At 42.9% G+C, this 27,371-nt stretch overlaps 1 protein-coding gene across 1 annotated transcript; it reads right to left on the bottom strand.

Annotated features, from left to right (window-relative positions):
• On the bottom strand, positions 1-27,371 carry pard6a (par-6 family cell polarity regulator alpha). Its single transcript, XM_078257917.1, has 6 exons — positions 26,975-27,371; positions 19,088-19,310; positions 5,236-5,525; positions 3,783-3,908; positions 2,276-2,475; positions 1-1,588 (listed from the first exon to the last, which is right to left on the bottom strand). Exons 1-6 carry the CDS (start codon positions 27,053-27,055, stop codon positions 1,291-1,293), a joined length of 1,218 nt encoding a protein of 405 aa, XP_078114043.1. The 5' UTR covers positions 27,056-27,371; the 3' UTR covers positions 1-1,290.

Here is a 27,371-nt window from a genome sequence, read left to right as displayed (position 1 = left end):
TATTACTTAATCCCTTTATTAAATCCCCTTCTTCAATATATTATGTGATTTATAATAATGCAATTAGGGCTCTATTCTGCTGTTGCAACAACCAGTGCAGCGCTGCAGGTCTATAGTAATACACTCTCAGCCAATCCCGTCACTGCTCTCATAGCTCTGAAACAGCTGAGTGACACTTCCTCCAATCAAAGGCTGCAGATGTGTCAACATGTGTCCCGCTGCCTTCACGTCTGCAGGGATTTAGACTTTCATTTTACAACTGAGTTGTTAAAAAGCAAGTAGTAGTTAGTTTGATTCTTAAAGATGACTCCATTATTGCTGAGCATTTGCTACAAGTACCATATTGACTTTGCTCCTGTTGATGAAATCCCCAGACTAGCAGCTCTAGAAACAGACGTGAGCAGAGAGAGTTTCAGAGTCAGGGAAATAGCAAACTGTCGTCGTGCTGCTGCCACTGGCTGCTGTGCTGCCAAGAAAATAGAGCCATTAATGTTTCACTGGATATTGTTCTTTCATCGTCTCGTTGTAGTCAGCCACAACGAGTCAGCCATCCTGCAGTTAACGGGATGTTTGTGACTGCTGCAACCCTGGGATAGAGATCATCTCTTTAACACTCTGACATCAGACTTGACTTATGGCTAGATTTCTCAATCGTGTTGCTCTCTCAAAGTCTACATCGATCTGTTTCTGATGTCTACGTGAAGCTTCATGAAGCATTCCCTTTACTTCCTGAGCTCACTAGTTGGCGCTCTCTGTTCAACAAAGGCTGAAAGCACACTGAGTGGCCATTTGTTAAACCTTTTTTCTTTAAACCAAGAGCGCCCCCTAGTGGGCTCAGAAGATACTTCATGAAACTGATGGTTCATGAAGCTTCATTTGCACATCAGCAGGGCCACACGGCATCTGCAGAATGAAATTAAAAAAAAACAAAGAAAACACATCTCCACCCCAAGCAGAAAAACAGTCCGCTAAAGCAGATTTTCATTATGAGTCACAGCTGAAGAGATTGCGTTTTGGGTCTGGACATCACTAGTTCAAACATGATGGCATTTGAATCATTTCCCTCTGGCAACTATAAATCCTTGTTTGGAACCTGACAGCTGACCTCAGCCACATAAAGAGTCAGTGTTGTTACACTGTAGACTGGGAAAGCCCCATGATGCACCAGGGCTGACAGAGCCTCACCTGTCCACAGGAACGGTCTGCGAGTCTTTAAAAGGAAAGGTGCTGACGGGAGCACGGCCATCCGCGGTTGTCATGGTGACAGCCCATCCCATAGTCCCAGCCGTGTCACAGTGTGATGATGTTGCCGTCCTCTCTCATGCTCTCCTGACTGCTGCTGGGGGTGTGGGCGGGGTTTCCGTTCTGATTGGACGTCACCAGCGAGCTGTCGCTCAGGGACGCTCCGACGCTATTGGGCAAGGAGACGCTCTGTGGGAGGGGCCTGACCCCCGGGGAGTCCCTGTTAAGGTTGGTGTTGTTGCCGTTGGCGACCCGCTGGGAGTCGTAGGGCGTCAAGCAGTCACTCTCCAGAATCAGGTCGCCGTCGTCATCGTCGTCGTCACTGTCGCCCTCGGCAATGCTGTTGCTGTGGTAACAACAAACAACACGGAAAATAATAATTAATGAACTGTTTGTTTTTTTGGTTTATTTTAGTGTGCAGCTGATGGATGTCAGTCCAATAGTCTCTCTCTGAGCGGGCTGTTTTCTCTGTAGATGCTAGGGCTGTTGAAATGAATCACTGCATTGATGCATCACGATGCGGACATGGAGGATTCTGACAGACCATAATCGATTATAGCCTACTGATGTCGCTTGTACATTTTCCGGTAGGTTGTCTTTGCCTTTTGTCTGTTGTGTTGAGACGCTGCTACATTCAGGTAGTGTCTGTTTTAAGAGCAGTTACAATAAAAAAAAAAATGCGTTGATGAAAAGCATACGTAGCAATATTTCATAATATTGAGGAGGGAACGCATCATGATGATATTGAACACAGCACTATCTGATTGGTGACACGTCACGAGTCACAGCCAATCAACAGCGCTGAGCTGTGTGTGGAACGAAGGCAGCAGAGATTACTGAAGTGTTTCTTCTGAAGCAGAGAACTGTTTGCATACTCTGATGGTGTGAAATAGAAGAAAAGTTGTAAAGTAGTTGACATGGTTTAGACTAGTTTGTAAAAGCTTCAGTCAGTTGACTTTAGGTGCTACAGTGAAGTGCTGTGTGTGTGTGTGTGTGTGTGTGTGTGTGTGTGTGTGTGTGTGTGTGTGTGTACCTCGCAGTGATGGGGTTGCTCTGAGAGGCGGGGCTTGGCGAGTCGTGTGACAGAGCTGAGCCGCTCGATCCGGCTGAGCCCACAGAACCTGAGTTGCCCATTGAGGTTTTGCTCCCACGATGCACCACGTTGTTCCTCTGGTTGGCGGGTTTGACCGTCACTATGAGGTTGTGGCTGTTGGCCACCATCATGTCTGTAACCTGAAATCACAGATAGATGCTCTAAGTCCTGAAGAAAGAGGAAAACAACACTCCTAAGATGTCAAAGACAAAGGAATATCACTTCTCCTTCAAATCTGAAAAATTGAAGACATTTTATTTAGATATTTGACTTCCTGATGCTCTTGTCTCCTCTTTTGATGCTGGATTGAGATCACAGCACTTGTAAGAGCATCAGTTAATGCCGTGTTGGATCTTTGACCAGTTTCATTCATTTCATCAGCCTGCTGTACCTGAGGGCTCCAAAGCTATGTACAGTAGTCCCACTGTTAAACATGACTGCACCTTCAATACTTCACATTCTAGGTCAAAACTCTAAAGCCCAGTTCAGACCAAAGATTAGCAACGAGACAAAACCGTTTTGGAATGTCGCAGAGAAAAGTTCCAGCGGTCTGAACCGGCCTGACTCAGCTCGACTCAAACTGCTGATGGTGTGGCTGCGACTCAGCTGGTCGAGTCTCCAGAGGCTGGTTTTAAATGCAAGAATCTCCTGTTTCAACAGCCAATAGAGAAGTCAGCTGGTCGAGTCAGCTAAAAACTATAGAAATAAAATGCTCCAGAATCCATTTTATTTCTAGGTTACAAACTGTAAACTGGTGGAAATGGCAGAGTTTCAGACCGAGGCTCAACGACAGTATGTGGTGGAGCGAGCTAGAGAGTGACTGAAGAGAGCGAGCGGTTACAGAACGAAAGCATGGCTCACATAAATTAAACGTTGTTTTCGCAGATTCATCACTAGAAATGCAACTGTAGCAAACATCTCACTATCACTGACTACTGTGTTATCCACGTTCATATTCAGACGCAACAAATGACATTTAGCTAGTTATTTAGTTAGCTACAAAAAGCCTGGAAAGTCGGAAGTTAGAAGAAGGTACAGAGAGTCGTTGCTATGGAGATTATATAATGTCTCGTCTCGTCGCATTAGGATCATCATTAAATCAACCTTAGATCAGTCTGCCATTATCTGCTAGGGATGCATGATAATCACGAGTATTTTGATCAATATTGAGGTCACGATCATTTACCACGATTATTCACTGACATTCACAACATTTTTGTAACCTTAGATCAATGCTGCAGGTTTTAGATCGGTTGAATTAAGATGGAACAATGGATTGTTTTAGTTGAAAGTAATGGGACAGATTGAGGCCATAAGAACACTGCGTGTTACTGCATGACCTATGCTGAGCTGGTTTCACAATAACAGATTCTCAGCTTTTGGTAACCCTGCAGAAAAACAGCCAATCCTCTTAAATATGTTGGCAGGTCTCCAGGAGGTCATTTACCTGATCCAAAGATTTCCCTGCCACATCGATGCCGTTGACCTCCAGGATCTCGTCATTAACTCCCAGCAGCCCCGTGCTCTCTGCCAGCCCCCCGCGCACCAGACGGGATATGAACACCCCCGGGACCTACAGCAGGACGGAGAGAATATTACATCTATACACCAAATCTATGACACATACAGCATGTTATTTTTATATTTGCTATATTTTTATATCAATAACCTTATTTTTATGTAAGCATGTTGTCTGCACTGGTTTAATATACTGTACACCTGCAGAAACCCTAACAGTGTTCATAGTCCTTCCATTAGAGATTATACTGATACATGATCCCAGGAATGAGCTGGTCTAGTCAGGGTTGTGTTTAGGGGTGTCACCATTCTCCAAATCCACGATTGGATTTGACTTTTGATTTAAACATTTTAGAATAGAATAGAATAGAATACACTTTGTTGTCCCAGAGGGGAAGTATGTCTTTGGCATAGTGCTACAATCTGTTGCTTCACAACACAAACATGTAACAGCAATCTCAAAATCAACTATAAAATAAAATCAACATAAAAACATAAACATAAGATCAACAAAGCATCTTAGGACATAAAAGAAGGACACACATGACTGTACAGACAATACTAAGATTTACTGTTGGAGTTCAGCAGCATGATAGACGATCGAACAAATGATAACTTTAGTCTGTTTGTTTAACATCTCGGCACATGGGATCTTCTTCCTGATGGCAGAAGTTCGCAGTCAGGAAAGAGAGGGGGGGGGGCGGTAAAGTGTAACCATTCTGACCATTCTGAGCAGGGACGGCAACGTCACAATAGGAGCCACTAAATGGCAGATGGGTTCTTTACAACAACACTTTGAGTTTCTCAGAGTTTACGAGGTGCAGTTGAATGCACCATGGAGCCCACACGTTTTACTTTGGTTGCTTGTTTCTATAACTCACTAACTGAGTGACTGAGTTGCCACACACTGACTTCAGTCGTTGTTTCTCCGTCATTTCCGACTCCGGCAGAGGCCTACCGCTAAGCTAACCATGTGTCTTTAGCTGCATGCTGCCAGCCGCTAAGCTATGCTGTGTCTGTTGTTTTCTTCAGCCGTGCGCAGGTAGGAGGGGTGGAGAGATATAATATGCTGGGGGAATCGCCGATCATGCTTTTGATTTCGATAGTGGAAATCGAAAGCTCATTTTGATCGATTTTAGATTTTAAATCAAAACCGTGACACCGCGGATTGTGCTGTATTTTTCAGTTGTTGCCTTTTTTACAATACATTTCTAAGTATTATTAACCCCCATTTATTGCTTTGAATGCTATGTTGTATGTTTTAACTTTTAACTACAATTAATACTAATTGTCCTGTAAGACAACACCAACATTCATATTCACTTTTCACTTCAAAAATGTTAATCTTGTATTCTTTACTGTAATGAAGTCATTTGTCTCACCTTCTCGACGCCCTGTTGTGTGACCCGCATGCTCACGCCGTCCCGGATGTAGAAGCCCAGGGGTTTGTGGGTACCGTGCTTGTGCAGTCGTACCCGCCGATGTGTCTCGGGTAAGATGTCCACGTCGATGATGGAGGAGATCTGTCGGAAGTTCTGCGGCAGACCTATCATAAGGCCCGGTCTGTTCTTGGAGTGGGTGGAGCCTGAGCCAGCGGTGCGCAGGCCGGTCAAGCCCAGCCCCTTTTTACGCCTCTGCAGGGAGTTGGTGGCAAAAACTACCGGTTCATCCTCTTAAAGAAGACACAGAAGGATGGAGGCAACAGTTAATTATTTGTATAAAAACATTTCAACATTTACACTTTTACATTAAAGGGATATTTCAACAGTACACACAAGTTCAAAATCCTGCTTGTGTACCTGTAGATCCTGGACTTACAGTACAGTAGTGATCGCACCCCCAATGGTGAAACTTGAATGTACGTTACATGTATGTTGGCATGTTAGCAGCAGCAACGCTAACTAGAGATGGTCCCAAATAATTTTTTGCTTCCTGATAACCATTCCCATACCTGAACTTGCGTATCTGCCAATACAGAGTACTGATCGGATACCAGCGTGTTAAAAAAAATATATATATTTCATTATGTTTCAACAGCTGTATACTACTATCTCCGTATGGATGTGATAGGATTTCTCTCTTAGTTCTTAACACAAACAATGAACGCCACAGAACTTTCTTTTATTATCCAGTTTGACAGCAAGTCATAAAGGAAAAAGAACAGATATAAAGTACTTTAAATAGATCTTCTTCTGTGCTACATTATGTGGTATTGGATCGGTGCATTAAGTCCAGATACCGATACCAGCGTTTTAGGCGGTATCAGAGGCTTTTCTGATACAGGTCCAACTCTAATGCTATCACAGCATACACCATGCACATAGTTTAGTAATTGATTGTTAGTGGAGGCCTCATGGCAGTGGACTTTCAAACCCTTTACTGAATGCAGTGATCAGATCAGGTTGTGGGAAGCTGCATCTGCTGTGGGACAGACTCACACCTTTCTCTCTATAATCAAATCAGGTGGAAAAGCACATTTCAATGTTTTCCTTCGTTCTTGTTTTGGAGGAACATTAACACAGTTCAGTCCAAAAATATTATTTTCTGTATCAAATTTCATATCTGGATCCATATCTCTCAGCGTATGTGCACAGGGATATTTATGTATCCACATCCTTTTCTAATCCCACACTTTACCCTGTGCACACATCTCTTTCCTTCTTTCTCTTGTTTGTTTTCCATATCTCTCTCTGCGCAGCTTCATCAGTGATGACTTCACCAAAAACATATCAGATGACCAGAGAGGTCAATACATGAATATACCTCACTTCTTCCTCCACTACTTCATCTCTTAAAAACATTTTCCTGGCTACTGCTAAAGTTTTATCAGTACAACTACACTTAGTACTACTAGTACAGTTATTGCTCAAACAGAAACTGTTTCTCAAACTATTATAATAACTGACTACACAATCTATTTCTACTTGTACAAATGCTGCTACTACCATTAATACTTCACAAGTGACACGTATTGTTTTAAGGTGAACTTCTGGATTATTTTTGATAGCTGCCTGAATCACTTTGTCTGTTAATAGCCGAATTCCAATCACATATTAAAATACAAGGCTTTGGGTGGAATGCTCTCTTCTCTCATGGCTCACACGGTAAATTCAGTTTAATGAACTAATCATGTCATCCTCACTATCCGGCTGCTCGCACTCTCTTTCTAACAGAGAAACTGTTTCTATTCTGCTCCACACTGCTGATAACCAACTGACATTGGTGCATAATACCCCCTTCCTTTCTGTTCCACATATAAAATACAGCAGCACTTTTTACACTTTACACTTTAACTATGATGTCCTAAGATGCTTCGCTTCGTTATTTAAGTTTGATTTTATGTTGATTTTAGAATGTTTTTTCTGTTACATGTCTGTGTTGTAAAGCAACAGATTGTAGCACTAAAACCAAGACAACTTTTCACTCGGGGACAATAAATGGTATTGTATATCTATTCAAAAAAGCCACTGGAACATCTGTACAGCAGGACAAGTTCAGTTTGACTGACAGCAGTCTGAGAAAAGCCAAAGTGGAAGCGACTGGAAATAATTACTGAACTAAAACAGTATTTCTGTAAAATAGAAATTGAGAGCAGCACATTGATTAGTTCATTAATGTTGTGTAAAACATTCATAAATGTACAGTGTACTGACGACGTGGATGTGTTGAATTTGCATCAACAGATGTTAAAAACAGAGCAGATCTGAAAACATAGAATGATCAAATCTACTAATAGAACAGGCCTGTCTGGTAATAAAGGTCAGTGTCTGGCTTACTAAGGATTCAATGCATCATATGACAAACTCTTGCATGCATGTAAAACCATTTAATCATATTTTCAAAGCAATATTAGAATGTAATTTTTGTATCATCCGGTCTGAATGCGAGACTTGGACTGCAGCCGTCACTCACTTTCCTGATTGATTAAAGAATATCTAAGGATTGTGGAAGATTTCTAGAAAGCTCCGTGTCTGAGTGAGCCGTGGAGAGGTTCAGACTCTGAAGCAGATTACACACACACACACACACACACACACACACACACACACACAACCATATGAGTGATCTCTGGGACTGCTGTCTGCTCTACTGACAGGGATGATCGGGGCCAGACTGAAAGGTTTAAAGGGTTAATCCATTCCAGATGTGACTCGGATGTGATCCAATCATCCACTGATATCTGGCTGGATCCAATGTCTTTTTTTTTTTTTCAAACATTCACAGCTTCTATTAAAATGAAGCTTCAATTGTCTGTCGTGATATTTTATAACGTCACCACACACAAAAAGAAAATCCTCAATTTGAACAAAGTGATTCATCAGATTAAATGAGTTAGTCTTAATCGGAGGCTTATAGCAACATTATGCTACGACAGAAACAACGCTCTGGAGTTATTGGAAATGTTCCCAGCCAGCACTGGAATCTAACTCTACTAATAGTATAATACTAATAATGGTAGTGTAGCGGGATCTTTATGTGCAACTGTGCAGAAATACCGGCTTTAAAACAAAATAGATAATGCAAAAAAAAAAAAATCCTTGTTGATGTAAAATTTTAAAGTCAACGTTATGAATGAAGCTTCGAACTATACGGTACATCACACGTATATAACATCTGACTCACACAGGGGTGAAAAGCACATGTTGAAGAGGAGACAGGACTACCGAGGTAATCACTGAGAACATGCAGACTGGGCAGAGCCATTTAATAGCTATAAATGGAACACCTTTCTGTTTCTCTGCAGGCACTGAGCCAGGCCCGTCACATGACTAGGTGACAGCTCTCACACCCTCTGAAGCTCTGTGCCAGACAGTGGCACTACACCTCACTTTATGTTGCTGTTGTGAAAACCAATCTTTGCACATGCTTTGTATCTGGTTTCTGTAGAAGTCAAACCTTCCAATGTTTTCCTGTGAGCAGTGATACGAAAATACTTTGCACATCTATAGCATGAGAATTAGGTCAGAAGTGGCAATATAAAAATAATAGCTGGCAACGTTTTGGTACGTGATCAGGCAAATGGTGTTACATACTATGAAGCTGTCTTTTGTAGGAGGTGGCTGCACCAATCACCTGCTCCACGTGAAAAAAGGCATACATACTTAACATTCATTTACATTTCTATAGGTAAAGCTTAAATACAACACTTTATATAGTAACGATAAGATACCATCCCAAAGAAATATATGAATAGATTCTGATGTGGCTAAGCAGTGGGGGCCACATCACAACCTCCACATGTTCCTGCATCGATCCAGGTCAAAAACATGTAACGCCACAGAGACTGGGGTTACCATCCTCCCCCATGTACAGCCATCTGTTCTCACATCATCCACATCCATACTGAAGCCTGGCTGAGACTACACACACTGGACAGCCACACATGGCATGCATGAAATACAGTAAGCCTTTGTAACAGCTTTACAAAACATTTCATTGTACTAATTAACTGTTAAAACCTCACACAGTCTGTGTGCCCAACATCTACCACTCTGTCATTGTGCTTGCATGGTGAAAACACAGAAACCGCCCAGACATCTGTCTGCTGTTTGCCTGTGTTGCTAGGAATCCTGAGCCAAACAAACCAAGCTGTCAGGCATTAGCCTCCTCGCCAGCCTTTGCAAACGATTTGGGTAAAAGCTGCGTGTGCCAGCTGAGGGAGAACACCTGCTGTGATGTCAGAGATCAGGGCGGGGGCAACAGCACAGGTGGCTCACCTTCACACCAGGGAGAGCACTGAGGGACAGTCAGACAGGCTGCTGAGAGAGAGAGAACATCCTGAGAGCCAGGAGCGTCTTACTTATCGTGTACTTATTTTCTGATTCTGATTCTAATGGAGTTAAGAAATCCTAGTTGACTAAGACCAAAACGATCATCAGTGGACTAATGGACTCAGAGATCAGAACATGCTAAACAAAGAACAAGTCGTACATATCACATATTCATTCGAAGATAAAAAAAAAAATACAAGACAGCCTTCTGTGGTGCTGTATTGTATGTCAGGCATCAAAATGATTTACGCTGTGAGCCGACCAGCGAGCATTAAAGTGTAGGCTGCTGCTGGCAGCCAGACTGCAGATGGGAACAGCTAACTGTTAGCGTCTGCAGCACGCCAGCACAACTGCATTCTATCAGCACATTGTACGACCACATTCCATAATGCTGAAGGGAATTAATTATTAATCATTACATCATCTGTTTACCAATGATCAGACTATACATATCAACACACGCACCGACCAATTTCAATTATGCTGATTAAAGGTCATTGTAAGTTATATTTCCAATGGCTTCTGTGTGCTAACATTTACTCTGCTTTAGGTCTTTATGTCCTTTGTGTTTTATCTGGGACCTTCTTTGTAAACTCTCTTTTGATATACATTAAGTACTATCAACTCATTACAGATGGCATTGGCAAACAGAATAGTTTGCAGATGCATGTTTAAATTTGACTTTACATTTTGACACAATATGCAACATCAATAAGTGCAGTGGTGTGTAGGGATGGGGGCTCCGGCCCTGTTGAAGGACCTAGGACTGCAGTTCTTTTCATTGAGAGAGTCGTGGAGCAGACAGACGCCTTTATATGAAAATTGTTTGAGTCATTGATGGGAGTGGGCATAAGGCTCTTGTATGTGCATGTATGTATGTTTCTCTCTCCAGTTTGTTGTCACAATGAATGAGAACATGACAAGAAAAAGCATGTCAATGAAGCAGTCACACATTAATTGCCCATTCTCAGACTGGGCTTTTGTTGAGTTAGAAAGGAAGAAGAGCAGACAAAATGAAGGCGGCTCTCTGCTGGAGACAAATACCTGACCTGCTGCATTCCTCATACCACATTCTTCCTGTCTGTCTGTGTGCGTGTGTGTGTGTGTGTGTGTGTGTGTGTGTGTGTGTCTGTCTGTCTGTGTGTAACACACTGTTTCTCTCACTGCATGTGAGTGTGTTTATAAGGCCACTCTATGAGAGCAGTATCCACCATTAATGTAAGAGCAAACACACACAATCGACCCCCCCCACCCCCCCCCCCACACACACAGTCTGCATTTAGAGAGTGTGTGCATTTCCGGACAGAAGCTTAGCATGAAGGACCAGACTAAAGCCTGGAGGCACAGACACTGCTGAACACACACACACACACACACACACACACACACACACACACACACACACACACACACACACACACACACACACACACACACACACACAGACAGAATCTGATTAACATTATAATCCATGTAAATCCTACTGTACAGCATCATCCAAAACAAAGGCAAAGTCCAAACCCAAACTATTCTGTAAACCGTCCTGATATACACAACTGGTGTTAGCCTGGAAAACAGCGAGGTACATAAAGATAGTATTTATTTCCTCCCACTGTCCAAAGACCTAATGCAGGCCAGGTTCACTGCTGACTCTAAACTGCTGTAGGTGTAAATGGTTGTCTGTCTCTATGGCTGCTTTCCCAAGGGACAAGGGACCCCCGAAAAGTCCCTGATCAGAGGGTAGTACTTTCTGAAAGTACAGGGAGCTACAGGGTGGGGTTTTGTAGGGCTGACCGTTGCTGATTGGTCAAAAACACACACAGCCCGGCTGCTTCAACTCACCAACCGCTTCATTCATAAAATCGATCTGATATTGACCAATTCAGACAAAGGGAGAATATTTCTCTTTGTTTGAAAACTTTAAAAGTAAAGTTAGGCGTCGCTGTCCGCTTCTAGACTCATTTCTAAAAAGACAGAGTGAAAATGAGAGATTGAGCAGCAGTGCTGTGAATAAGAGACACATTTTTGATGGTTTCACAGTGGTTACGTTCTATGACTGTTGCAAATAATTGTTAATTGACTTCACAGATTACATATTGAAATGTGGTCCAATCCGAGCTATAAAGTAGAGGATATCTGTTGCATTAGTCTGTCCGTGTGGCCTACAGTCAGCCAACACAAGCTGCTCCGTGTGTGTTTTATGTGAAACTGGATTCTGTATGTTTAAAGAGTAAAATGCAATTAGGTCAGATTGTATTCATGTTAGCATGATGTGTGTGTCTGTGGGAACCAATCAGAGGATTAAAGTGAAGACAATCTTGCTGGTTTTCACATTTTCAGAAGCTGCTGTGTTGATTTTGTTGATTTTAAACCTACATTTAAAATTAGGTTATAGTAAGGGTCAAAATTATGAAGATATAGCTGGTGGTTAGCTTTAGAGGATAGCTAGTGAATGCTAACCGTGAAGGACTCCTATAGAGATACACATATTAGCAGCTGTGAGTAAAGCCACATTCAGTTATATATTTATGCACTGCGGACCCAAAAAGCTTGACAAAGCTTCATAATGTCAATAAAGATCTGAATTACATAAGCCCAAAGAATATTAAAGTAAACATAATGAAATGTGTATATGTTATAACTGTCGGGGCTCAGTTTATTGATATGAAGGCCGTTCTTCCCTGGCAGACTCTGAGAACAATAAATAGCTGCTGCCTGACAGAAAGTTAGTTAGGTCCTTAGTCCTGCAGCTCACAGAGAGAGAGAGACTCGGTGATGGATGACACGTTAATAGTTATAGATAATCATTCACAATATAATAATAATTTGAATATCATCATGTTATGATCTGCCTCTATGTTTGTCTGTCCCAGATGCATCATGTGTCTGTGATCTGCAGCTGTCATAAGCGTGTGTGTGTGTGTGTGTGTGTGTGTGTGTGTGCGTGCGTGCGTGCGTGCGTGCGTGCGTGTGTACAACCTGTGTGTGTGTGTGTAACAGTGACCTCCCTCTGTAGTGCCCACCATCTGGAGCCCAACAGGCTGCCATATGGCTGATCCAGTGCAGGTCTACGATGGGCTGGTGTACAATGGAGAGAGACAGAGAGGGCGCGACATGAAACACAGAGCACCCTTCATGCTAAGAGGGGGGGATATTAACCCTTACCACCTACTCACAACAACAACAACAACTGGGAAATGCAATCTCACGCTTCCCTTTGAGAGATGAAAGTGTATTTTTCTCCCCACAGGTTACCAAACCTTTATAAAGCCTCTTCACTGAGTGTAACTGTGCTACAGTTAATTAGGGACAGCTGGGTGATACAATGATACATATCTTCAGAAAGATATAAACATTTCTGTTGAATTTATTTTCCTGTATCGTTTCTATCGCGATGTCATAACGGACCGCGTTTCCGCAATATTTACTTCATTCACATGGAGCTATAGTGAAGGCCAAGTGGACTCACTAACCTGTCCTGCATGTTACACACAGGAGGACGAGTGGTGCTGTTCTTTATTGCTTCATTCATATTGAATATATAAAACATATAACATATCAGCCCGCCACACACTATATATTATAGTAGGAAATGCTGAAAGTACCATAAACAGTGTTAAAGATGAATTTTACATGAAGATGATTGTAGTATTTTCATTAGTGGCGTTTTCTGCAGCTGTGACCATCATGTTGTTACTGTGCGACATACTTAATTACAGTTCAACTAGTTTAGTATTTCCTGGTTCACGCCTGTCAGGTACCGTGCTCGGATCCAACCTGGTAACCGCTCAGGGCCACAGCAGCAGCAGAACTGTGACACATATCAGGTCAATTCAAATATCAACAATTTAAAACACACCTCCGTTTAGAAAGGATGCGTTGTACTGACAAGCATGATTATCCCCAGACGATGCATTTCACCAACAGGGAAGGATAGGAGCTAACTATAGGAAAGTTTCTCTTTTCTTTGCATCATTACATCTCCTCCTCTTTGCTACTCTCCAGTCAGTGTGATGAGTGCCAACACTTCCTGTCTTCCTTATGTCCTACTGTATCAACTCATCCCAGTTTGACTCATTTCCTCTCACGGTGATGGCAGAGTACCACGACAGAAAACCTCTTCGTCTCTGCTCTCTGATTCTCTCCGTCTGTCTCTCTCCTCCCTCTGCATCTCGCTGCTTGTGTATAAATATTTGATTTCCTCGTCCTCTCGTCGTGCTGTACACAGATATTTTCAGCCAGCTCTCTATCTACCGGAGAGATACTCAGAGGACTGGGGGAGCCTCTCACAGCTGGAACATCATATAAATACATCTCTACACACAATTATACCAGCAGACACCAGCATGTCAGCCGTATTCTGTGTGTTTCTTTGTCTGTGCGTTGGTCCTATTTCGGTGGCACCCTCTGCCCACCCCCCTGCTTTTCCTTCTGTATCTCCACCTGCTCGTTTCCTATTTCTGTCTTTCTCGATTTTTCTTTTACTTTTCACACAACACACACACACACACACACTTTCCCCAACAGGATGAAGCACTAATCTGCCGTCTGAACTGACTAAAAATACTTCATCAGCGACATCATTGATTATTACACCAAACATTACTGCTACTTGCAGTTTTGTGTTTGCAGATTCATCTTCAGCCTCATGCTAACATTACACACAGACTCTGATCCAAGCAGCAGGCTGTTCTCATGAACCATTCATACTATAAATATAGTGACGAGTAGTAATGCACTGTAATTCCGTGAGATATCTTACAAATTGTTGTTGTGCATACGTTTTTCTACGATATCACACAAACCCATTCATGACAATGGGTTCGTGTGATCCAGGACAGCCGTTTTCCTTTTTTGACTTCATAAATAATTGCAATAACAAATTCTGTCAGCAAGATAACCAATACATTAAAGTTACTGTCCTCAGTCAGTCAGCAGCAGGGCAGCACTGTGTGAGCTTCTGGGTGTTTCTACCGGCAAAGCTACCACTGTAGTAAAAGAAATGTTACCATGGCTACCACTGTACAGTAACACTAACACAGGATGAGACGGTTACCCGGGATACCACTGCAGTCCTGATGCAGGTAGACGTGATTCCCATAGTGTATACACACACACACACACACACACACACACACACACACACACACACACACACCCCTTCACAGAGAATGAAGGAAAGTGGAAATATGAATTTAAGGACTAACAGCACACAGAAAGAGAGGTAATCTGCTGTTCAGGGAGCAGAATAAAGCCCCTGCAGAGCCCTGACAAACAGGAACAGAGGATAATGATGTCAGGAAGCTTCTACAACCAGGGCAGTCTAACATTTTCCATACCGATACCGTAAATTCAATACCGGTTTCTAAACGGTACTTTGTTTTCATAAAATCCATTTTAACAAAAAGAAATTACAACATTACAGTAGAACTGTTTTTTGTCAGCCCCTTTACACCTATGTGACGCACACTGTAGTCAAGCCTCTCAAAACACAACACAACTCACCACACACACACGCACACACACACACACACACACAGGCGCACACACAGCACTTCACTGTAGCACCTAAAGTCAACTGACTGAAGCTTTTACAAACTAGTCTAAACCATGTCAACTACTTTACAACAACTTTTCTTCTATTTCACACCATCAGAGTATGCACCGAAGTGTAGACATGAGCCCTGTCTCTGTGTAACGTCCAGTTTTTCCTGCGTGTCTCTACAATGTGTAACGACAGCCAATTATTAGATCTTGGTAGAAGCATGCTTATTGGCTCACTGACACTGCTGAGATTTACTCCTTAGGTCTTGAAATCTGGTGTTAAATGACGAGGAATTTTTCGATACTTTGAAGGCAACTGGGTCGGTGCCTGAAAGTATCTAAGTTCGGTACCAAGTTACAACCTCATAGATGTACACATTCACTTCACACAGCAATACGTCCTGATGCAGTGCAATATATTATAACAGAGACACTATATTTTGCAATGACTTCTAGAGCTAAATCTAGAAAAAGCTGACAACTTTCAAAAGAACTGTATCATCACCAGTAAATGCCTCAGAGAGTCCTGCTGCATGACTTCAGCTGTGGGATGTGGCCTATATACAGGAGGACTGCAGGGATGGAACAGAAAGGAATTGGGTGAGTAGATTGTTTTGTTCCAACTAATATGGTGCAGGCTAGCTTCTGAAACACAATGATTAAATGATGCCATTCCTAACACAACATGTGTGTGTTTAAGATTGGACTGTTTTGGATTTGATGCAGTTGAATGAAACAGGATGTTAAAACTAAACTGTATGATCTTTCTGTCAGACTGCAGTAACTCGGCCTGTGTGATGCTGTCTGTGAACGGATTTTTAGCTTTTTAGCTATGGGAACTCAACCATAGTTATTGAAAACATTCTCAGGCTACATTTACACCGCTGCATTTCGGTTTTTAAGCTCTGTGCGATCTGCACGCACCAAGTGTTTTTACCTCCAGTAGAAGAACTAATCTCTGTTAAACTAACACGCCCAAACCTCATATCTCATCATCATTCTGGTATACTGGGCATAAACAGGGGGCAGCGTGGAGACTCTGCCCGCTGCTGGTAGTTGCCATGGTAACATTCGTAGCTTTAGTCTCAGAGAACGAAACGTTGGCGTCAGTGTCGGTGTTGCCATAGGACTCCGTTAGCAGCCGTTGAGACTGAAACACAACCCCGCAGATTCCAAACCAAAACGGGTCAGAAGTGTTTCCAAATGTCGCCAGAGCAGGGGGAATGAGAGGGGGAAACACCAGAGCAGGGGGAATGAGAGGGGGAAACGCCAGAGCAGGGGGAATGAGAGGGGGAAACACCAGAGCAGGGGGAATGAGAGGGGGGAACGCCAGAGCAGGGGGAATGAGAGGGGGAAACGCCAGAGCAGGGGGAATGAGAGGGGGAAACGCCAGAGCAGGGGGAATGAGAGGGGGAAACACCAGAGCAGGGGGAATGAGAGGGGGGAACGCCAGAGCAGGGGGAATGAGAGGGGGAACGCCAGAGCAGGGGGAATGAGAGGGGGAAACGCCAGAGCAGGGGGAATGAGAGGGGGAAACGCCAGAGCAGGGGGAATGAGAGGGGGAAATATAGCCAAAGATATTCCTTTTTAAACCAAAACATAGCAAAATGTAGCCTTAGCAGCTCCTGGACAGTATGGTTTGGTAATCTTACTGTCCAAAAGGGAAATCTTTGAATAGCATTCAACCTGACCGGTCTCAATCTGCCGCCCCTAGAAGATATCTAATGTTCTAGGCTTGGTGCCTCTGGCGTTGGCAGTGACTCTGTTTTTGCTCTCCTTCCTCCGGGCAGACGCTACCGCTTCATAAACCGTTCCACCACTCCTTTCTTCCCCAGTGCTAGTGCTCAGCTTCAATAACAACTCCAAGTGTTAAATGTATGGCTGTTGACAGGTTACATATTTTTCATCATGAGTTATTTCTCACATGCTGTTTCAGAGGTGTCATCTATGCACATGCACTTCAAAACTGAATTGACTGAATCAGGCGGTTGTCGGTCCTATCCTTGTGTGGGCATTTGTTTTTGTTTTTATTTATCTTAACTGTCCGTCTGATCTGTTAGGGTTAGTACGGTGTGTTTAAGTCTAATGTGGTTGCGACTGAATATGGCAAATAACCTTGACCTGGTTGATTTCCTCTCGTTCTCTCTGTCCCAAACATCTTCCCCTCCCTCTCTCTCTCAGACCACTCCATTCATCTGATTAAACTAGCAGCTGGCTGTGATTCGGTAGCAACAATAGCGCCCTGCTAAGCAGCAGATTAGCATCATTACATCATGGGTTATGCAAGATACAAAGCCACAGCATGAGAAGGTGTGCTGGGAGACAACAACGATACAATAATCAGTCAGATAATACATGATGGAGGAACTAAGCACGAGTAGAAGTTTGTTTTATCCCAGCCAACAGAAACATCCTTCATGTGCCACAGAAATAATTCCTGACTCTGATATGAATTCTTTATTATATTCAACTCACAGTATTTCAGAGTGATAAATAATAGAGCCAGCTAACATATTTATCTGCTGCAAGTGCAAATGACTTAAACGTCTCAAAAAGCAAAGTGTTTTTTTAAAAGCAGTTCCTGCCGTCCGGCGGTTACCGCCAGAAGATCAGCGCGGTAAACTCTGATCATGATCATGATCATGATGATGTTCATAGCCCTACTGACGTGATCCAAACCGCTTCCCCCCCCATTTAAATGACTGGAGGCAGTGAGTTAGCGTGCGGTGCTGTGAAAGCTGTGAAACCAAAATCTAAGACTGGCATATTCAGATTCCTTTTATTATATAAGCTGCCACAGCATCAGTCATCAACATTCACTGAGAACAAAATCACCAGCCCTACTGTCAGTTAGGGGTGTAACAATACATCGATCTGGATCGTCTTATATTGATCGCAGGTTCCTGAATCAAATCAAAATCGTATCGTGACAGACTTTAACATATCAGTAAGTATCATATAAGTGTCCAAAAAACTTGTGATTTACACCCCTACTGTCAGTTAGCACAGCACACAATCAACAGAAAACCTGCGTTGATTATTCCTCTCTTACTAATCAATGTTCTGGTTCCTGTGTTCCATGCTGTGCTTAAGCCAACAAGTCCTGAATGTTCTCAGAATAATGGAAAGCTTCAACATCTACAGTTCTGTCAACTGACAAAAATCCATCTACCTTTAGTTGATATTGTTTAGTCAACCGCTGTTCCCAAGGTTAAGCGTGAATTAGTTAAGCCTAACAGAATGAGAATGTATCCCTCCGACACTCTGAAGTGATGCAGTGTCTGAGAGCACTCTGTTCCGTCTCTCTTTGCCTTCCTGACAGCAGTGTTTGATCAAGTAGACAGAAAGAAAACATACACAACAACCCACCCAGGCCAGAGGGAGAAGTGCATGAAAGCATGCAGGCAGAGAATCATCAGGTGGCACAGTGTATAAAGAATAAAACATGTTGATGTGGAGAACAAGCAGCTTCCCTGCAGCTGTGCACGGCATCTGACTCGAATTCTGTGAAGGAACGAGCCGTCGGGACTTCTATACACTGTGATGTCACAACAATCCTATATATAGGTAGAAACAGTTACGTTACAGTCATTCCCTGGCTGCAATGAAGGAGCAGAGACTCAGACATGGAAACGTTGACCAATCAGAGCAGACTGGGCTTTTTTTTTCAGGAGGGGGTCTTAAAGAGACAGGCGCTAAAATGGAGCGTTTCAGACAGAGGAAGAATACAGGTATATTCAGACACACAGTATGGGACCTTTAAGAGAAAGAGGAGCAGACTGCTCCTGAAAGCCACTTTCCCCCACCTTTTCTTCTTTACTAGCGCAGTGCCTGTTAAAAACTCACCTGTTTGCTTGCTTGCAGTTCTCTAAAATATTTTCTCTATATAGGTCCCTCAGTCTGTCTCTAACGGTCTTACCTCTCTTGGTTATGATAATGCGGAGCAGCGGATTGGCTGACGAGACAGCTTTGTGGAAGTTGTCGTCATTGTTGATGGGAAGGAGGTCTCCGTGGACGTCAGCGTATCCCAGCAGCACGTCCACACCGGGGATGCGATGGATGGTTTGGAGGAGGCGGTAGAACTCCTGAAAGCCGGCCGGGCCATTCCTCTTCAGGGCAAAGCGGCGGTATTCTGCCTCAAACTGAAGAAGACAAGGAACTCAAGTTAGGACACTGTCAGCTGAGACACACTAGATCATATCGCTGTTTACAGGTCACAGTTTCACTCACATGCTGTGCTGAATGTGTGTGTCTGGCTGCTACCACTAACATAAAGAAAGAAATACTCTCAGATACATACAGTCAGACAACAGTGGTTGTCTGACCCCCCCAGGCCTCATGGTTGCACAATTCTTCACAACATTTCTGAGAGAACACACATTTTAATGGCTGACTAATAATAAATCACGCACATGGTGGTCCTGAAAACATTACAGTAAGTAAGGCATTACACATACCTAATGACACATTTTCAATAGAAAGTAAAATACATCTTCCCACACAGAAACAGATACAGTCTGTCTCATAAATAGTTACGTTACATGTTGAGTATGTTCAATGGTATAGCCGATAATAGACCTGCATACCTTTTTTCAATGCCTTTGCATTACTTTGGAAAATGTAAAAAGTTTTTTTCTACAAATCTTTTTTTATTTATTTAACAAAGAAGCCAAATGTTAAAAAAACAAGCAGCTCCAGTGTACATTTGGAAATGTTTATTTAAAGTGCTTGTATTATGCTTTTTGGCTTTTCCCCTTTCCTTTATTGTGTTATATATCTTTTTGTGCACATTATAGGTTTACAAAGCCCAAAGTCCCCCCCAAAGGGACTTACCATCTCCAACAGAAAACACTGTTCACCAACTGCTCCAAACAGCTCTATTGTAGTCCAGCCTTTACTTCAGAGACAAACGTGGTCACTTTGGAACACACGTTATAATGCTCGCGTGGCACGCCCTCATACTCTGCAACTGACTAGCTAGCAGTGCTTACCTAGGTACTGCGCATGTGCAATAGAGTGCGGATCAGGCCTCATTTTTCTGTCCGAGCCCGGCATCCGACAGCGCAGTAACCGGACCTGACCTGAGCCCGACAGGCATTAAGATATTTCTGTCCCAGACCGACCCGAGTCCGACACAGTTAAAATCTTGTTTTTTTTCTCATACTAATGAGAAAAAGCCTGTTTTTATTAAGCAGCTGTAGGAAGGCATTCGGAAATGTCAACAGATGAGGTCATCAGCTCACACGGGGCAACAAGCGCACATTAACAAAGGCGCGCACCTACATAATAAGCTTTTTTAAATTTAAAATGTTCAATGCCTTATCGCGCTGATGTGACCAAGCCCGACCCGAACCCCAGCATCATTTCTAAATATCTGTCCGAACCCGGCCCGTCGGGTACCGTCGGATCCCGACGGGCTCGGTTCGGGTACCAACAAAGATGGAACAGAAGTGAGATGTCTCACTCTGTAGCTAAAACAGAGAGCTCAACACACAGGGTGAAAAGAGGAGCTGCAGCAATGTGCAGTACAACAAAAATATGGTGTTTTTAGAAAATTAAACCACATAAATCTATTCTGGTACAACCTCTAAATACAATTATGAACCTGAAAATGAGCAGAATATGAGCACTTTAAATCAGGTCAAAGAACACGTAAGATATTTGATGCAAGCTTGACAGCTTTCTAAGAACTTGTTGTGTCTTTCACTTAAGGCCCAGACACACAGAGCCGACGGCCAAACGTCGGCAGAAAAGGCAGATGGACTGATCAGTCTCCCCAAATTGGTCCAAAAAAAATGCCTCAAAACACACCAAAGCTACGAGACATAATACGTCTCCACAACAGCAGGCGGCGCTAATCTGTATTGTCGCTCAAAAAATGAAAACCAGCAGCTGATTGGACGAACGCGTCACGTGGGTCTTGTTTCTCCGAAAATTCAAAGACAGACTGTCATGGCGGCTTGTTCAGAATACGATCTCATATTGGACTAAAATAGTTCACCGAAACGTGTTTCTGAAAACATTTTAAGCGAGAAATAGGCCGTGCAGCTGCTGAATCTGTCTTCATTTCAGATCGACAAAGGTCAGTTTAAAAGATTTTCATCAGATTTTGAGAGACTCTAGTCACGCTCATTCTGCTCCCTGTATCCGGGTTAGCTCTCCACCAATCAGATGGGTCATTTGAGCCCGACTGCCGGCAGTGCCCGCCCCGCCGATTATACATGTCAAATCGGCCAAAATGAAGGCCGACGGCCCCTCGGACGGACGACGGCACGGAACACACCGAACAGACTCGAGTCACTGACCTCGCCAGACTGTCTTACGGGCCGATTATCGGCTCTGTGTGTCCGGGCCTTAAGACGGAAACTTTACTGAAGCTTGTACTGATGGTGTAGGTGTCATCTCTCCTAACAAAGCTTTGGATGTCAAGGCTAACCCTAACCTTACATTTTCACACACTTTGTTTTTCACCCTAAGCCCGACACATCTGAACTGGTAATTAGTCTTAGGTGTTTCACCTTCTTCTCTATAATTTGAGGTCAGTTTGCTTCCATCAGTAAGGAAGTACAGCATCGAGGTACCTGCATTTACAAACAACCAGTCAGTTTGCCATCTATCCTCTTCAGAGCCTGTAATCACCATTCTTTGTTTTACCTGTCGTACAGCCATGCTGTGCTCACTGCTGCTGTATTAAGTATTTAAGTTTTTCACTATGTTGTCAGCGAATCTTAAAGCATTCTCCAAACAGTACAGAGAACAAGCATTATGTTGGCGAGCCTTGTCACATACCTCCTGTGGATGTAATTATGGTGAACACTTGTTGTGACAGCATTCAGCGACATCAGGGCCTCAAGCATGCCCACAGTTTTTACATTTTAAACAAATCTCCTCTTGGCACACAATCCCGACCTGCAGCGACACTACAGCTACCGTGATTGATACAGAGATAGGAGCGCTGCTTGGGTTGGGTTGTAGGCCTGAGCTTTGGGCACGAAGGGAGAAGTTGGACCTGACCCAAAAAGATGTGTATCCTGAGGCTGAGCCACTGTGCTTGTGCTCAGGTTCAGTCAAAGGCTCTTGCAGTAAATGAAGGAATTGGCTCGTAACAAGTAGTTAGACAGTTACCTCTGGTGGAAAAGGTTCTGCTTAGTTAAAACTAAATGACCCAACGCTGGGCACAGCGGGAGGGGCTGTAGCAGCAAATGGCAATGGACTCAGCGGAGTGATAGTGAGCAGTGTCATGTTATACTGGCTACACTCTACACCTGTATACATGTGGTTGGATGTTATTAGTGAGCTGGTGAGCCAAGCAGCTGCTAAATGAGCCACGGATGGTGAAGCATGAAGGAAACAGCTGACGCTCAGCAGTAGGGCTGGGAATTAGATTCTGATTCACAAGGTGCCGATTCAATTACATTTCCGATAGGGTATCAATTAGGTTTGGTAAATTTCAGTTACAGTACCAATTTATGCACGCATTAAATATTTTTTATATAAAGCACTAGGTTAATGTTTACATTGAGAATTAGGAAAGGTACGTTTTACTGAACAGGACTAAAACAATATATTGCAGCTGTAGACTACAGCCGGACTACAGTTGAGTTTAGCAGACAAAAGTTGAGCGTCATATGACGACGACCGTTGAGTTAAGACACCAAAACAACTAGTTTGGTTTGGGTTAAAACAGCGGTACCTGTAATTAGTACTCCCAGGACACCAACATCCTATGTGTGCCCCGTGATGCCCTTATCCATCCATGGTGAAAAGATATGTATTAAAAAATTGATATCTGGATTTTATTCATGTATCAGATTACTCAAAAAAAGACTGATTTTAATTGAATAATTGATTATTTTAACCCAGCCCTACTAAGCAGCTAATGCAAGCATGACTTCCATGCTCCGTGTGAATTAATGCAATTCTCTGTTCAAAGAGACCTAAAGCTGCTCTGCATCCGTCTGGTCCTGCTACAGAGTCACAACGCAGTCTGCAGTAGGCTTTCAGGTGGAGTAAATTATATGAAGCTAGCAAATCATTGAAATGTATCCATACTGAAACTCTAACCATGGGAAAGTGAAAGAGCAATAATGTTGTTAGTGCTGTAGGGAAAACTGTTCAACAGAGGACAGCCAGCTTTATACACACCACTTCAGACGCCTGAACCACTTCAGACATTTTATTGACGTTGCAGTGATTGGTTGGGGACTAGAGCCCGACCGATATTTCGGCGGGCCGATATTATCAGCCGATATTAGGCATTTTCCAAATTATCGGTATCGGCATTCATAATGGCCAATAAATGAATATTTAAAAAATAAAATAAAAACGGACGAAACATCCTTCAACCATGTTCTGAGTGTTGGCGTTGCATAGTCTGTCCACCAGAGGGCGCTCTACAACCTCCCTGTTTGTAATGACACTCTTTGATTGCTTTTTTTGTTATTGTGTTTTTGTTCAAAGGACTTTAAGTTTCATATCTTAAGTTTGTATTTTATTATCTATTATATATATTAATATCTATATCTATTATTATTTTTATTTTATTTATCAGAACTTTAATATATTTTTGATGTTCCTCTGTTCTGTTGTGACAATAAAACAAGTTTATTTTTAAACTGCATTATATTATTTTAGTGAGGACTATAAATATGTAATGTGAATAACTACAAATAACTGATGTTACGGAAATCTGTTTATGTTTTGTTACGCGTTTCTGGATTTAAAAAATATATATATATTGGCCAATATATAGGAATATCGGATTTTTAAATTTACAAATATTTGTATATTGATATCGGCCTTAAAAATCCTTTATCGGTCGGGCTCTATTGGGGACCAACGTGTAGTCTGTCATGTCTCTGACACAGTGACCATGGTAAGGCAGTTTAAGGTGTTTAGACAGCCTGCGTCAGCAGTCCGACGGTTCGGCAAAAACGCAGGTCTTTCCATTCATTTTGAACGGGGGTAGTGCGTTTAGGCTGCGGCGGGGGTTGCCGCAGGGGGGACAGTCAAAAAACGCTGTGGGCCTTGGGCGAAAAGTTGAGACCGACTTAACTTTTTGGGAAATATAACCAGGGATCAGACTTGTCGATGTGTTTTGAGGCGGTGTGAGAGTCCCGTACAGGAAACAGGAAACATCACTGCCTCTATCGCTGCCACAAGAAAGTTTTAAAACACCAAACAAGCACCGAGTATGTGTAATAGCCGAATGTTTCCTGCAACAACAAAGCACTCGCTATGTCTCGCTCGTCTCTTTTCGTTCTCTCTCTCCTGTGAAATGAAGCTGCCTTCAAGTGCTGTCAGAAACGCAAGATCTATAAACGGTCTGACAGAAAGTCTACCTGTGCTACATTAAAGAACACAAGAAGACGTCACACAAAAGGGCTGTTTCATTGACACACAACCCTGCTGCAAATCGCCGGATCGCTTTTTTTTGTCTGAATGCATCGTAACAGACAAGAAGATTGTGTAGGCTGAATCCCAGCATCTGAAATGCGTTCGGGTTGGACCTGTTCTCAGCTCATCTGTTCTGTCCTTTGAGGAGACAAAATGTCTATTGTTGTGTGGAGCTGGCAGGACAGGTACTGCATGTGTGCTCCTACACTTTACATCACACAGTGTTTCACAATCTCATATGCCTCATCTCTGATCCATTCCTGTGCACCGTGCTCAGTCTTCTTTAAGATACATTCTGGAAATGTAACTAACACAGCTCCATTCTAACTTTCTTCAGTCTACATATCTGATCTCTCTCTGGACTACCCGGTCTTGTCACTCCTCATGCAAAATGCCTGGACGCTAGGATGCATCAGATGCAGGAATTGCTTAAAAAAAATTACAGCATTTAGTAATTTAAGAGAGAGGCCTTACATGATCAACAACATGATGTGACGTTAGTGCAGACACATGCGTATGATTGTTTGAAAAAGTGTATGATTGTAGCTCACAGTAAACATGTTGGTTTGGGCGGGCGAGATGCATACCGGTCGGTCCTTTAAACCCTGGAAATACTTTAGGCAGGCTTATATAATTATGTAAATGGGTTAATAGGACTGTTGCATAAACTCACTGTGTTGGTGTGCATTAAACAAGTAAATCAAGCCATTCTTAATGCTACAAAGGAACAGTAGCACGCTGTATAATTCAGATTAAGATGAAAACATGAATATGAATCACTAGTGTGATATGCTGCTGATCAGTTTAACAACGTTGCATAACATACGCAGCAACCTCAAGCAGTTGAAATGTAATCAGTCACCTGAAAGCAAGACTTGCTGCCTAACTGTGTAAATAAATCAGTTTTTGGTCCAAATGATTAGAGTATAACACAGCCCAAGTACGGCTGTGTGCCGGAGGAAGGCAGGACAGGCTCTGACTCCAACTCATTTCATCACAACTTAGACTTGATGTGAAAGTGGTGGATGAATTCCACTAATCAAACACTAGAAACCTATATACCTGTACCTATAAACTGCTGCTACAGCGAGATGGACTAAGAAAATGATGCAGCACAAATATGCTTGATTCCAAAATATTTACTTCAGTCACAACTCACCTCCACCCAAGTAAAGTTATGACACTGTGTTCAGCCTTATGTGGCTAATTATATGTATTAATAGTTTACTGACAGCAATGACAGGTGTTTGACAGTAAGTCATCTCCACGCTGACTCACATATGCGACACACCAACAGACAGTGTGCACAATATTCACAGTTACACAAACATAGCTTTTAGTCAGGACCTACAGTGTTTGGATCAAATGGCCTGGGAAAGTCTGCACTCCAGTTATTTCCACATGATATTTAATCCATATGTAGGTAAATATAAGACTGGGATCAGACTCGGATTAGGCAGATAGGACTCAAATCAGGATTGGGGCCAAAACAACATCCTAAAAACAAGTGTTTTTGTTTTGAGAACATCATTTTCTTCTCTTCCAGATGTGTTACATAGAGAGGCAGAGATGCTCGTTAGCAGTTCAGATTATAGAGAGAGAGACCGTAACAGACTGTGTGTGTGTGTGTGTGTGTGTGTGTGTGTGTGTGTGTGTGTGTGTGTGTGTGTGTGTGTGTGTACGTTGCCCTCTCCTGTCACCTTTAGTGACCTAAAGCTGCAAAACATCATGTTTGTTTTGATCATTATGTTTTATTTTGCGCCACAGAAATGACAAGTGTGTTATTACGCTACATTTAACATATGTAGGCTATATGTTAAAAACATAATCTAAAAATATAATTTAGGCCTGAAGCACAGTAGCGAGTTTTAACTCCCTAACTACAATCCTGTATACCTGCTGATCATATTTATTCTCGCTCATTAACTGTAGTCGACTCAAAAGTGACAGTAGGCCTGTATATTGTCTGTATACTATGGTATATACTGTATGTCGACAGTAGCTACACATCACTGAAAGTACAGTAGGCCATTAGAGTAACAGGCTGGCGGGACATGCAGAATAATTGAACGGGACAGAAGACAGCGAGACAGAGTATAGAGAGCAGTTTATATATAGAGAGGCTGTTTGGAAACAGAGAAGAGACGGAATATTTCGGAATTAAAACAGTGGTGGGGGTAGCCTGTAGGCCGCCTGTCGTGTCAGCACACCCATCGCTTTTCATCTGCTACAGAATATATTCCCCTGTTTAGCAGTGTCGAGCGGTGAGTTTAAAGAGACATCATCCGAGCCTCTGAACGACAGCAGAGGGTTAATATGTTGCTGTAGTCGGTGCAGCGTTACCGTATCCTCTCATTATTAGCCTACCGCTTACATTATCAGTCGAACACCCCCATTACCCCCCACTCACTTTGCTCTTGACCTCCACCACACTGTCGGTGAGTTTGAACGGCGTCCGGTGCTGCTGCTGCGGCTGCGGCGGTCTGGACATGGTGCTCCCCGCTCGGCCGCTCTGCTGCTCGGCTCAGGCACTGCGGATAAAACCCATCCACCGGGGTTATGCTTCTGTTTCCTCTTCGGTCCTCGGGTAAACGGAACAATCCTTCAGAGAACTGCAGCGCTCATTATTTCACCTGTTTATGTTCTTTTCGGTTTTCCAAGCTCTCGTTCCTGTGTTTGTGTCCCGTGCCGTGCTGTGTCAGAGCGTTTACGACACGGTAAGGAAAAACAACAGAGCGCTCGCGACAGGTGGAGTCCGGTAAATCCAGTGTGGGATGTGAGCGTCAGTGCCGGTGTAACCCGTCCTC

Source organism: Sander vitreus, chromosome 8 (assembly GCF_031162955.1).
Source record: "Sander vitreus isolate 19-12246 chromosome 8, sanVit1, whole genome shotgun sequence".
NCBI classification, from domain to species: domain Eukaryota; kingdom Metazoa; phylum Chordata; class Actinopteri; order Perciformes; family Percidae; genus Sander; species Sander vitreus.
Note: the sequence above shows the minus strand (reverse complement) of the source record. Positions and strands in the feature narration are given on the sequence as shown.

Coding starts and splice junctions, on each gene's coding strand:
- pard6a (XM_078257917.1), bottom strand. CDS start 27,055: ATGTCCAGACCGCCGCAGCCGCAGCAGCAGCACCGGACGCCGTTCAAA. Junction 19,311..26,974: donor TGGTGGAGGTCAAGAGCAAA/GTGAGTGGGGGG, acceptor TGTCTTCTTCAG/TTTGAGGCAGAATACCGCCG. Junction 5,526..19,087: donor CATTATCATAACCAAGAGAG/GTAAGACCGTTA, acceptor GTCTTCTTTAAG/AGGATGAACCGGTAGTTTTT.